General features: G+C 34.7%; 1 protein-coding gene across 1 annotated transcript in view; it reads right to left on the bottom strand.

The window, feature by feature from the left end:
* Nucleotides 1-620: 620 nt before the first annotated feature.
* The window catches only part of FAM3C (FAM3 metabolism regulating signaling molecule C), a 47,922-nt gene continuing 34,280 nt past the window's right edge, over nucleotides 621-14,262 (bottom strand). The window contains 3 exon segments of the mRNA XM_017856926.1: nucleotides 621-2,311; nucleotides 2,901-3,027; nucleotides 11,663-11,747. Of these exon segments, the coding sequence (XP_017712415.1) occupies nucleotides 2,222-2,311; nucleotides 2,901-3,027; nucleotides 11,663-11,747 (302 nt within the window). The 3' untranslated portion in view covers nucleotides 621-2,221.

The raw sequence follows: 14,262 nt of genomic DNA, 5'->3' as shown, positions 1-14,262 counted from the left end.
TCACATTAATCCAATTAAATTCAGGAATATAAAGACTCTGGTTCAATTTTCTTTAATTTCCCAAATACCACTTATTTTCCTGCTTTTCTGTTCAATTTTAACATTCATATTACAATACACTTATTCTGGGACAGCATCAGATTACAAATAAAAAATATGCATCGATAAGCCCATAAGCACCATTTCAAATACTATATCAATGTTAATTTGATTTTAACAAAGAAAATTCTTAACATTAAATGAGCACTGTTTCATGTCTAAAACCGATTTTAAAGAGGTATCTGAAAATGTAGTATAAAGTTATTGCTTTCAAGTTAAGTTGGCACAATCTATACAAGACTGAACTGAGACAAAAGGAAACCACACCAGTTACATAACCAATCTTTGTCTTCTTTTGACATTTTATATATCTGGAAAATCTATCCTTTTACAGTCTTAATAAAAGGGCTTTTCCTGCCATCTACTTAGCTTCTTACATGTTAAGACACATTGAGGATATTACTATTTTTAACCACAGCAACAATTTTTTTCCAAGTTAGTATAATAAATACTTGAAAACCTTATGCGAGTTTTGTGAAGTTCTGTAGGTGTATTACTTTGCTAGATAATACCAAAAAAAATTCACAAAGCAAAACCAAGAGTATTTATTTTCATTATTTAAAAAAAAGTGACATTTATTTCACAATCCCTGGAACTGTAAAATAACTACTCCTTTAATTTACAGAATTGAGAGAAGTATTTTAAATGTCAAAATACACATGCTGAATGTGATTTAGCATATAAGCACCAAAAATTCCAAAAGGATACAAAAATTGTTTAAACATATAAGGTGCATTTGTTCATGAATTACATTCAGTTTGAAGGAAGAAACAGTATTCCAAAGTTCATCAATATTTAAGAAATTATCTGAATAGCTTCCAACTTGGTTTACAGCTAAATAAAAGATACTGCTTTTAGGATTTTTTATACAATCCATCTAAAATTTAGGTTCGAAATTTAAGTGCTGCCTTACATTATGAATGGCAGTATGATCACTAAATTTATGTTCCAGTTTGAGATATTTCATTACACAACATATATTTAATGCCCTGAAAACTTCTGCTTAAAACTGAGTTAGTGAACATCTGAAAGTAACAAAAAAGATAGATCTTCTATATTTTTATGTAGAATTGGGTATAAAGTCATTTGGGGTCAAACACAATTATTTTTTAAATGTTATCAGTCCACCCAGTAATGAGAACTTTTGTAAATAAGACACTATAGCTTCGGGCAATAACTGCTATTATGAAGTTAGATAAACACAGGATTAATTTCTTGGTTTACAAATCAAAATTATTGTGATATTAAAGCGTGCCTCCTTCCAAACCACTTGGTCAATGCTGATAACAATTAAGAAAAACATATGCTAGTATTGCTCTAAATATACTGACTTAGCTGTCCTGAATGACCTAATTAGGTTGGGGAGGGGACTTGGCCTGGTTCTCCAGTTCTGTAAAACTGCCACCTCCAGCCTCACTCTAAATAGCTTATATAAAATCAAGTTATTCCAATAGCTAACACAAATCCAGCAAGCTGTGGTCCTAAATGCCATCTACATTTACATATTTACTTTTTTACTGTGTACATTAAGAATTTTGTTGTGCTTTTCACATATCCGATGTGTGTTTTCATATTAAACATTCCTCAGTTTCTTGGGAAGGAAAGAAAAAGATCATGAAAAGAGGTACATCAGGAGAGTCGGACTGTAAAGTAACATTACACACACAACTAGCCAAATCTCTTTTTTAATTTAAAAGATAATGTCATCACAAGGCAATATATAGAGGTATAAAAGAAAATAAAGTATCCACCCTGAAATCCATATTATTCCATGATATTTTCACAGCAACTAGTATATATATCAATATATTTTTCACGATCCGTTCAGTTACACATTGGGTATGCTTTTAGAATTTAAAATATGTATTACCACAGCAGACTAAACATTGTACTTTTAGGAAAATGTGCAGAGACATGGTTCAGTGATTTGATCATTGTGATGACTATTTACAATGCTATCTATTTACGTTAGCAATAAATAATCCTGATATCAAAAGAGACAATACTCATGCACACACCAAGATGGCTGCATGCTCTTAAAATATTTACACATAGCTCTGCCATTTACAGCTCTCCCATTAATAGTGAAAGTGCGCTTTCTTCAATTCTCTCCACATTTCCATTAGTCTTGCTTCTGGGGGATGCATCCTTCCATTTCTACAACTTCAGGCCATCCTTCATATTTGTTTGTATCCTTATTGTTCTTTATGTGCTATTGGAACACAGTAATAATACACAGTTTAAAAAACCTTTGTAAACTGCTGATTTGCAGTAACATTTTACACATTCTCATTTCAATAATACTCATGTCAACAATGAGTTCATATAAATTACTGGTCAAGATATTAAATGAGTGACCTCAGGCTGTATCACATACATGGCAGACCTTCAAATAACAGCTGAAAGAATACATTGCAGATGCTTTTAAAGGATTATTTGCTAGTCAAAAACTAACATTTACATTCTACTAAGTTCTAAAAATATTTCCAAACTTAAGTGATTCTAAAATCCAAAGCTCAATTAAAATCCTTAATAATTAAAGCTTCCTAGAAGGCTTAAGATAGGTAATCCTATTCCAACGCATTGTCCTGTAGGAAAAAATATTCCCGTGCAGAATTTTAAGTTTTGAATTTAAAAGTATGACGGTTATTTCAAATAACTGATTACCAAGAATTTATGACAAATATATGATCATATTTACTATCTGCTTTATCTGATTTTCAAATAGCTGGGATGGGAATATGTGCCGTAAGGTTTCATAGAATTCGTTTTTGTTAATTCTGAGAGTCTAAGACACTAACCTGCTCAAAAGGGCTTTTTGTCTTGATGCCCTTCCCACCACAGAAGACCCAGTTGTCTCTAAAACCAAGATTAGTAATAGATGTGCTCCCCAATTCAGCAATGAGCCGCCGTGCCTCATCATTGAGTCTTGAAGAGGGAGAGAAAGAATACAACAATAAACAGAGGGTACTGTATGCTGATACTGATTCACTAGGATATTAACACAAAACATGAGACAAAATGAGACTTTAAATAACAGAACATTTTGGAAAGTAACTTTTTTTTCACAGAGTAACATTTCTACCGGTTGAACTCTTTAGTGACAAAAGACATGAAATCCAACAATTAATTTTAAGTTTATTCTATTAGAAAGTACCTGTTAGGTTTTTATTTCACAACAACAATTCACCTTCATTTAACTTTTTAAATTACACTCATCAAATAAATAAGGGATACCACAGTTAGTAGATGTCTACTCAGGCTAATCCAAGGTCTTAAGCAATCAATATTTTTATAAAATTAATAATATTTTGAATCTCCACTAAACTCTCTGTAAATTACATTTGACCAGAATAAAGGTAAATGCTGACAAAAATCTATATGTTCCTAACACTATGTTTTATTTAAAACAAAATGAATTTTGAGAACAGGGATATAAATTGTACTTCAGTGATAACTGCCAAGTGGTTACTTAATAAAAATGAAAATATTAACCACACAGCAGCTAAATGCCTACTAGCAGGAGGAGGATCAGTGACAAAAGTCAACCACTAGGATAACTACTAATTGAAAGATGTCACTAAAAAATTTTGTGTAAGTGATCATCCTAATGTTCAATGATTTTCTTTCCTTTATCTCTAAGGAGAAAAGAAACTCAGTAGATAAATGCTAGCTAGAGAGCTTAAAAAAAAAAGAAGAAGAAATTAACTAAGGGCCACCTGTACACCTATTTGGCACTGAGTCCTATATACTGCGCAAAAGACAGCTCTAGTAAGTCACTTAGAGAGGTTTGTTCTGCTAAAACCTGAGGCAAGGCAAGTTTTATACTTTCAAACAGCAGGAAAGTCAGTGAGGAAGGTACTTATTCATTCTACAGTGTTCTTTCAAACCTCTCATGCTAGTATCAGTTAGCTCCTTTAGTATCTTAGTGAAAGAAACACTACATAGAACAGTTCTCATTTAACTAAAGAAAAAGGGATACTCATGGTTTTTTAAAAAAAGCTTCATAAAACAGGAAAGAACTACATATATCATTAAACTTTCGTGATTGATGTGAACCACATCCGTGGGGTCTGTGGAGCTGTTTTGGCCACAGCCTGGGCACTGCTGTCCACCTGGAGGAAGTTCACTAGAATCAACAAGAAAATAAGCCATAGCCTGTGGAGTATTTAGCCTTTCAGATTCACCTCCTATATAAAGTGGTACATTTATAGCCAAGTGAACTAAAAAGAAGTGAAATGACAGTGCAGAAGAACCAATCTCAGCCTCTGTGAAGACTGTGAGGACTTCACATGAAATCTGTGCATATGCGCTGGTTTTCCCTCCAGTTCCTCTGCAGCTGTTTCCTGTGCCCATCCTTACATGAATTATCCATCACTTTTCACTTGTTTGCTCACTTGATAAGCAACCTTTGTGCTAGAGGGAAATGCCCCAAAATTGTCACCTGAACCTTGTTTTCTTGTTTCCAAATGCTACTGGGATGCCATGGATCTAAAAGACTGTCAAATTCCACTTGTGTAGTTTATTCAAATGTTCTATTTCTAATTATCTTATAGAAGTCCACACTTGCATCATCAGCACTAGCAATGAGTTTTGCTGCTGTAACAAGAATAAATAGTATTGAAATGTGCAGAGCACTGGCAGTAGGTTCAGTGGTTAGCTAAGTGGACTGCCTCCTGCAGAGAGGCTTTGGGGTTCCATTCACATTTACATCTCAAAAAAATTATAACTGACACCTCGCAGGCCTTTAGGGTGGCTCATAAACAGCGGAAATAATGAATGTGAAGTTCACAAATGTTAAGAGATTGCTTTATACAGGAAAAACTCCCTGCAAAGTAGGAGGTTATCCAAATGCAGGTCTAGCCCCCTGCCAAAAGTAAAATCTTATCCAAGAATTTTGCAACAACTAAGAAATATGTTGAAGGGCAGTCAGGCATTCTGATTTTTGTACTCCTGAATTTCAGAAGTGACCATTATGATCTGTATAAATAAACCAAGCTGACTTACAATCAAGCCAGAGATCTAGGAGAAACTTAAAGACTGAGCTTTATGTTTTAACTCCATTAATCTTTTTCCTTGCTTTTCCATTAGAAGATAATGAGATCCTGTGCAGATACGCATTAACATAGCAGGCCTGAGTTTAGAAAGGCCTACTAGCAAGACTGACCCCTGGTTGGCATCTGGCCACTTGGATTTGGGGAGGGCTCCTATCATTTTCAAAACTGTTAAGAATGGCTCACTGTGTCTAAACTGTGGGCAAAAACAATGCAATTTATGCTGAACACTTGTTTTCTCTCTGGGAGTCTGGTATTTTGGAACAGGTTAGGCAGAGGGTGCCTACATGACCGGCCCCTAATAAAATCCCTGGGCACTGAGTCCCTAATAAGCTTCCTTGCAGGCAACATTTCCCGTGTGTTGTCCTAATTGGTTGTTGGAAGAATTAAGCATGTCCTGTTTGACTCCACTTGGGAGAAGACTCCTTTTTTCCCCCTAGACTTTGTCCCATGTACCTTTTCCCTTTGCTGATTTTGCTTTGTGTATTTTTGCTTTAACAAATCACAGCCATGAGACCTACTGGAGAACTGTCAAAACTGGGGGTGATTTGGGGACGTCTAACACATAGCCCTGTGCATATCTAATTAGAGTTTTACAACAAGTTGATTTTGTCAATGACTTCGAACACTTTCTGATCTGCCTATATAGAATTTGGTGGATTATTTTATTATTATTTTTAGATATCTTCTATTTAAGTAAAAAAAAAAAAACCTTTACATTTCAAAAGTTTAAAATCATGTAACATAGCCAGTATTTAATTGAATAGACAGGAAATGTCAAAATGTCCCTTTTTTAAAAAAGTCAGGGCAGCAAATATATTTTTATATAGCATAAAGGCTGGAGATACAAGCTTTTTATTCCACATAGGAGCACCCTGAGTTTGAGAATGGTATCAGGTTTTGCTAGAAGACAATCTAACGCTGCCCAGAGGCAATCTAAACTAGAAAGGGAGGAAGTGAGAACTGGACACAGGAGTCTGTGGGTTCTGCCTCAATCCTTGCTGGGAAAGGAGGCACATCAGACAGTCCTACAGTTGCACCATCAAACCAAGCCAATGCTGCCTTTCTGGAAGCACAGAAAGCAAGAAGGACAATATTAACGGCTCAATTCTGATTAATAGGGAAGAACAAGTTGGGAAGGAGAAATGTCAGAAACTCTGGAAGAAAATCACCATATTACCTCAGGGCGTTGAAGAGTAAGAAATGCTAACTATATAAGGCAGAAATGGCGACCCAGCCTAGACTTTAGAGAGAACATATTATATAACGTTCCGATTAGAAATTTCTATGAGGGAATACGACTCTTTAAAAACAAACAGAAAAACTCTGTAATTTTCACTATATAATTGCTAACACTCCCAGAAAAAAATGGAGCATAGTTTCTAAATTAGTGCTACCATAGAGGAATGTTTTATGATGGGCTCAAACTTAAGAAAGAAAGTGTGCAAAAATACAAAGCAAACCACATTACTAATGACAACATTTTTAATACTACTCACCAGGAAGACCTGTAGTGCTCAGAATGAGATGAAACTCATAAAATTATTAAAAGACACAGAAACAGCTTCTGCTACTAAGTGTGAATAACAAAGGGACTCACTGTTTCACGAGAATGATATATCATCAGATCAAAGCATGACTATCTTTTCCAGGGAGGCAAACATTCTTTGATCAACATAAAAAGGGAATAGTAGCTCAAGAAGTCCATGTAAGTGCTCTAAAGTAAATTTAAGCCTCCAGTCCCGTAAACCCCCTCCCCAGCTCCACACTTTTAGATTGTAAAGGAACTTGTTGAAATAATCATCAAGGTAGTGTCAGTTATTTCAGAAGCATCATGGAAAATGAGAGATGCTAAGACATTAAAAGTAAAATATCCCCGTTTTCAAAAAAGGCAAGAAAATTTTAGAAATAATGGTCCAATAAAACTAATGTGAATTCCTACCAAAATCCTTGAAGGGATGACAAGAAGATCCTGCGAGCATTAAAAAGCAATAAGGAAAGAAAGGGGAACAAAGGGAAACTAGAGGGAAGGAGAGGGAAATAAGTAAAGCCAAGTTAACGTCATCTCAACTATTTCAGCTTTTGAAGAGGTTTTCAGGCAATAGATTAGGGTATTGTAATTAGCACAGTCCATGAATTTCAAGTGAGCATATGATAGTCTCAGAAAATAACCTCTATGAATAAAATAATGAAATAGCAGCTGGATGGTATTCCTAGTAGGGTACACTGGCAGCTGTCTGAAAAGTAGTTTCTGCAGTTGATTAAAAGATGCATCCCTTGGAGGAAGCCTCTAGCAGGGTGGCACACCACCCTTGGTAAACATTTTTATCAATGACTTATATTTAGACATAAGCATGACTTTGGAGAGAGTACAAAGCCTGGATCATGGAAACTTCACAGGACGAATGTCAGAATCAAGACCAAGTGGGCCTAAATCAGCAAAATTAAATTTAACAAGGATAAATGAAAATAAAGGCCTTCATTTAGATTAAACAAAATCAAGTTCTGAATGAAGAGGAAGACCTGATTTGACAGTGGTTTAGGAAAAAAAAAAGCCTGAGATCAAATAAAAGATCTGAGAATTTAACTTGACCAAAACGCACGAGCCAAAATGTAATGTGACTGTTTAAAGAAAACTAATACAATTCTAGTCTGCATGAATATTCAAAGAAATGTAATCTCTAAAACATGGTAAGCTAGCATCTGCATTGTACCTTGTACTGGCCAGACCACATCTGGAACCCTGTGTTTGATGTGATGCATTCATTTTAAGAGAGACAATAATCAACTAGAGAATGCCTAAGAAATCCAGCCAGGAGGATGAAACAAATTAGAAGCTATACATGATAAAAGTTAAAAGAGCCTGTGTATTAAGCCAGAAAAGAGAAAACTAAAAGAAAAATACCAGTTAGCTTCGAATACCTGAAGTATCAAATGATTTGGGGAATACACTTACTGTTTTGTTGTTCTATCTATCCAAATTAAAGAACATCAGCCAGAACTTAGAGGGAGAACACTCCGAGAACATAACATTGTCTTGTGAATATTTTGTTTCGATCTATTTCAAATGGAGAAATAAAAGGGTACTGACACATTAAGTAGGTAGGGAGTTAAGTAGAGGTATTCATAGAGAACAAGGGAATCTTGCCCAGGCTCCAATGCTGCTTTTGGTGACCTTTAAGATCCCTTCTTACTCCAAGACATTCATATTGAAGGCCTTCACTTAGGCATAACATGTCATAGAGTATTCTCTCCAAAAGGAAGAATACAATTGGCAAGTTTAGCTTGCTCATTCAAACCATTATCTCCTTTACAAACAAAGAACAACTTATTTTAGTAAGGGTCGGGGTGGAAAGTAGGCATCACTAGGTAACTGTACTCCCTGAAGTGTAAGTTTTCTTAGATGTAAGTTTTTCTCTATCTTGTTTTTTAAATGGGCTTCATAGAACCAAGAAACACCATGATTAACAAAGGAAAAGAAGTTTCTTTAGGGCAGAACTTCAGAGCCATTCACCGTGAATCCTGAAAAGGTGTACAATATAAGGCACCATCCTCAAACTTCTTTGACCATTACATGTACTTGTAAAGGACCGGGGTTCTACCAAACACACTCTGGGAAATAATGTGATGAAGATTAGTCCTAGTAAATCTGCTGAAGTTCACAGCACTGCAAAATGGGCTCATCATGATTAAAAGAAACTAGAATCAGAGACGACGAGAGAGAGAGAGCTAGGTACTGCTTTCTCTGGTCAACATGCCACCCAACTTTCTCTCTTGGACAGAGTTGGGACATTCCGTTTACACACTTAACTTTCTTGAGTATAAGTGGAAGAAAATGAGATAAAATTCAATGGCCTTAAATAAGGAAAAGCTATAATACATCAGCAGCAGTAAGCAAAATTTCTATTCATATATAAGAGAGGGTATATAACACAACTGGTAAATCACTGCAAATGTGCCACAATCAGACACCTGCCAAGATAAAAGGTATATATATATAATAGATGTAGATTGCTTTTCATAAGGATGTTGTCCATTTCAGTATAAAAGATATGATGCTTACAATTTCTTTTACCAATATTTAGAAAAAGGAAATATTTGAAATATAAATTCGTGTGCCCCAAACTCATACAACTCAATTCATTTAAATTCACAGAAGATGAATCATATATTGACCAAGTGACCAAATGTAAAGAAATTAAAGTTTAGATTTTTCCTTTTGCCCTAGAGGTTGAACTGTCTCTTCCAAAGCTGCTTTTGGTGCATTTAATGGGCACCAAAAAATAGCAGTTAAAAAGTAAACATCATTCCTCCCCTAGTTCTTAGTTGTGGTTATAATTTATTATTAGCATATTAGCAGATTAAGGGGAGCAATTCTGATTCCCATCAGGTATAACAAAATAATCTGGTGAAAAAAGGAAGTCATGTTTGTCAATTCAGAAATGTGGGGCGTTTTCTTTTTAATGTTAAAACTTCAAACTTGACACATAATAGCCTATTCTCTCAGCAAAAGCAAATAGTTAGCTACCTGTTTTCTGATGAGAGCCTAATTACATCATGTTTCATTCTATTTAAATGGATGAAAATGCTTAAATAGGCAAGTTTTATGTTAACCTTCAATGTATGGATTTAATACATTCTTAGTTGAACCAGATAAAATGCACAATCTCAATGAAATTACTTCAGCTTACAACCATTTATAAAGTAGCACTGTTTTCTTCATGTAAATCTGTGATAATGTAGCTATAAAATAATACATTTATAAAATCAATACATTAAAAGACATGGCACATTTCTGTATAAATCTTGTAGTATTAAGGCTCTGTCAATTAAAATCTATAAAGGATGTTTTTTATCCTTGATAAGTCATCTTAAGAAAAGTCAGAGAAAAAATTATTTTTTTCTAGAAAGAAGAACATTAAAGGGGATTTAATCTCAACCAGAGAGGCATGAAGTATAATTACTTTTATAAAACAATTTTAAAATACTTGAAATAGTGTCTTTTTGGAACAGAGATAAATAGGTCAAGGGAATGGAACAGAACAGAAATTCCAGAGATAAAGCCACATCTACATAAGAACACAGGCATTGTATGTCATGGGGAAATTACAAATGGGTTTTTAAAAATACATGAAAACAGTGAAATCACTGGAAGAGAAAATCTACTAAATATCTAATCTGGAGGTGGAAAATACTTCTCAAGTATACAAGTAGATCAGACTGATAGAAAAATCCATAGACTATATAGGCATTAGTCTAAAATTCTAAAATTCAAAAGGCACCCTACACTAACACAATTAAAAGCAAATAATGTACAATAAATACATCTATTTTTACATTAGAAATGGTTAATATCCTTAAAACATAAAGGAGTCTTACAAGTCAATATAGGCCAAGTTGAATGGTCAAAAGACAATTTACATAAAAGGGTAAAAAAAAAAAAAAAAACACTTGTGAAAAAAATCCAATCTCAATAAAGGCATAGTAAACTAAGATACCTTTTCAAACTCTTAAAATAGAAACTTAAAAAAATTAACAATCGGTGCCATGGAACTTCTGAGAAAAATATAAAATTGGTAAAAAATTTTAAAATCCATTTTTAAAAACACGTGGCACATCCTTTAATTGATCATTTCCACTTAAAAAAAAAAAGCCTACCTTAAAGAAATAGATATGGACTGTTTAAAACTTTTCTAAGACAGTATATTTTTGCTAAGTATGAAAATTGGAACTAGCCTGGGTCCAGCAATAGGCAGCCCATTAAACAGGTTATAAATCATGACATTTTAAAAACCAGACTAGGCAGGCATAAACAATTTTTTATAAAGAATATTTAATAATAAGCGGAAATATTCACCACGTAACTGAAGAGATGTGCTATAAATACTAGCATTCTAAATAGTTAAAACCAAAAAAACACGTGTGTTAAGTCATCTGGAATGGAAACTAAAATATCATCAATGTTTACAGTGGATAGTGAGATGGACTGGAACTTGGTCTCTTTGCGCTTTTCTGTATTTTCCAAATTTTTACAACATATACTATTTTAAGAAAAAGCTAAAAAAGTGTTATTTATTAAACTTATTTAAAATATAGCACACTTGTATCTTTGACAATTAGCTCAATTTCTTGAAATTTACCCTAACGACATAATAATAGGGAAACTTTTAAATAAAGGTGAGCCCACAACTGTTGATGAACCATAAAAATGCTACTGAAGAATATTAATGCCAGGAAAACAATTTCAGAATGTTAAAAGCAGAACATGAAAGCATAAAAAATGTTATATAAGATGTGATTCTAATTTCATGACAATATATGTGTGATAAAAATTTATACGGAAAACCAGGAAGGAGGCAAAGTTAAAAAAAAAAATTGTTAGTTGTGTTTATCTGGTATTTGATTACTTTGCTCTATGTTACAGATTTTTTTTTTTAATGAAAATGTATTGCTTTCATAATTACAAATTATAGCTCCAAAAAGTTCTGTAAAGTTTCAAGTTTACATACTTGGTTGCTCCATCATCATATGTTCCCATTAAAACTATTGTTCCATCTTGTATGGCCTTCAGAAACTCAATAAATGGTGCCACATCTGAAGAAAAGAAAGGGTTGAGGTTTTAAAAAATGAATAACCATCTTGATAATCTCTAAAAGTAATATTATAAAACATGAAGTATCTGTAAAGCAATAATTTCCAATGTAATCCAAAAGACAGACAAATCTTATTAAGAGTTTAAAAACTGTTAAGTTTGTCCCTTAATATAATCCCAGCATCAACTTACAATTTCCCATTCCTGATTTATCCTGTGTCTTTTGTACTGATATTTCTGGCGCTAAGTGAAAAATATCATAGCAAAGTCATGTTAAAGCATGACTTATGAAGTAAGAAATTTAGAGATCTCTCAGATTTGAACAATTGAGATCCTGAAAAACCTTACTCTGGGGTCCATGCATAAACTTAAGGACTCCCTAAGTGTATGTAAAATTGTTTGTATGGGCTGAGCACAGTCAATCACATCTGTAATCCCAGCACCTTGGGAGGTCAGGGCCGGGGCTCGCTTGAGCCCAGAAGCTTGAAACCGGCCTGGGCAATATAGTGAGACCTCATCTCAACAAAAAAATTTAAAAATCAGCCGAGTTTGGTGGCATATGCCTGTAGTCCTAGCTACTAAGGAAGCTGAGACAGGAGGACTGCTTTGAGGCCAAGAGGTGGAGGTTGCAGTGAGCTGAGATCACACCACTGCACTCCAGTCTGGGTGACACAGCAAGAACCTGTCTCAAAAAAAAACAAAAAACAAAAAAACACACACAAAACGAACAAAAGCATAACATTGTTTGTATAGGTACTTTACTAGAAAGAGGATACACAGCTTTTCTCCGATTCTCAAAGATATCTGTAATTTTTAGAAAATCTAAAAATACATATACGCACAGATTTAAAGGATATTTTAGGTGTATCACTTGCTATAAACTGGGAGAAGGAATATAGGTTAGGTGATCACTAAAAGCCAAACTAATTGTAGCAAATATTACAATCACTACTCATTTTATCTACCAAATCAAAATCCACAAGGACTCCAAAATAAACCACTTCAGTGACTATAAACTGTTGATGCCACATATATAGGTCAGATTCTACAAACCACTTAACATCTTGAACTCTTTACAGTGTCGGGATTCCTTATAGCTCTGAAGTCTAATTCAACTCCAAAACTGGGTTACTTCAAATGTACTCAGTTTCTTTCCACAGCAAAGATTCCAAAGATTTTTGATAACTGATTATATTTCATAATAGCATTTTCAATTCAAAAAGATGTAACCAGGCAGCTAACAAATTACTTCCACTGAAATGCAAAGGTGGCAATAAACTGCAACAATTTCCTAACTAGAAGAATGCTTCTAGCGGTAATTAATCTACCTGTGACAAGAGAAGTAGGGAATACCAGAGCTCCTGGTATTCCATGACTGATTTCAACAACAGCTTTGTAACACTGTTTCTATCAACAAATTTTGGCAGGACCAATTTATGCCTTTAGAATCTAAAATTGATGGTCACATTTTAAGTTTATACAGCTTTGACAGCTGTGCAATATTGTCCTAACCTTATTTAAGAACAAAATAATATACGGCATCTTTTTTTTTTGAGATGGAGTCTCACTCTGTCGCCCAGGCTGGAGTGCAGTGGCATGATCTCGGCTCACTGCAACTTCTGCCTCCTCGGTTCAAGGGATTCTCCTGCCTCAGCCTCCCAAGTAGCTGGAACTAAAGGTGCATGCCACCACACCTGGCTAATTTTTGTACTTTTAGCAGAGACGGGGTTTCATCGTGTTAGCCAGGATGGTCTCCATCTCCTGACCTCATGATCTGCCTGCCTCAGCCTCCCAAAGTGCTGGGATTACAGGTGTGAGTCACTGTGTCCGGCTACATGGATCTTATTACAAGCTGAAGATATGTTAGAAAAGCTAAATTATCTGAGAACTCTTAACATGAATTTCAGGAAGCCTAATAGCTGTTGGTTTCTAGGGAATATATAAATGGAATGGGGAGGTGCAGAGGAGATCCTCATACTGATAAATCTCCCAAATTACAGAATTGAAAGATAAACCAGTGTTGGCCTCCCCTCAAACTTGAGGAAAAAAACCCATCCTTCTGGGCAGCGTTCTTCTTTGGGGTGCCAGTCCCTTGCCTCTGCATGCTGGTAACTTCTTCCCACTCCTTGTGGGACTTCCAAATATGGAAAAGGAAAATATCTGTGGATTGCTTTACATCCAGTCAACAAGAAAGAAAATTCTATTTCTTAACTCAAATAGTCCTCTACCTAAAAAATTAGCCACAAGTCAGAGGGTAGAACTGTGATGAATAATAGGATTGCTTTTCTAAAACTGATAGTTTATCTTGTCTTTCTAATGCTCCTAGTTATGATTTATTTATTTATTTATTTTTTTGTTATACTTTAAGTTCTAGGGTACATGTGCATAATGTGCAGGTTTGTTACATATGTATACTTATGCCATGTTGGTGTGCTGCACCCATCAACTCGTCAGCACCCATCAATTCATCATTTATATCATGTATAACTCCCCAATGCAATCCCTCCCTCCTCCCCC

Source organism: Rhinopithecus bieti, unplaced genomic scaffold, assembly GCF_001698545.2.
Source record: "Rhinopithecus bieti isolate Rb0 unplaced genomic scaffold, ASM169854v2 scaffold_42380, whole genome shotgun sequence".
Classification (NCBI taxonomy): Eukaryota; Metazoa; Chordata; class Mammalia; order Primates; family Cercopithecidae; genus Rhinopithecus; species Rhinopithecus bieti.
The sequence above is the reverse complement of the archived record's forward strand: the minus strand, read 5'-3'. Positions and strand labels throughout refer to the sequence as shown.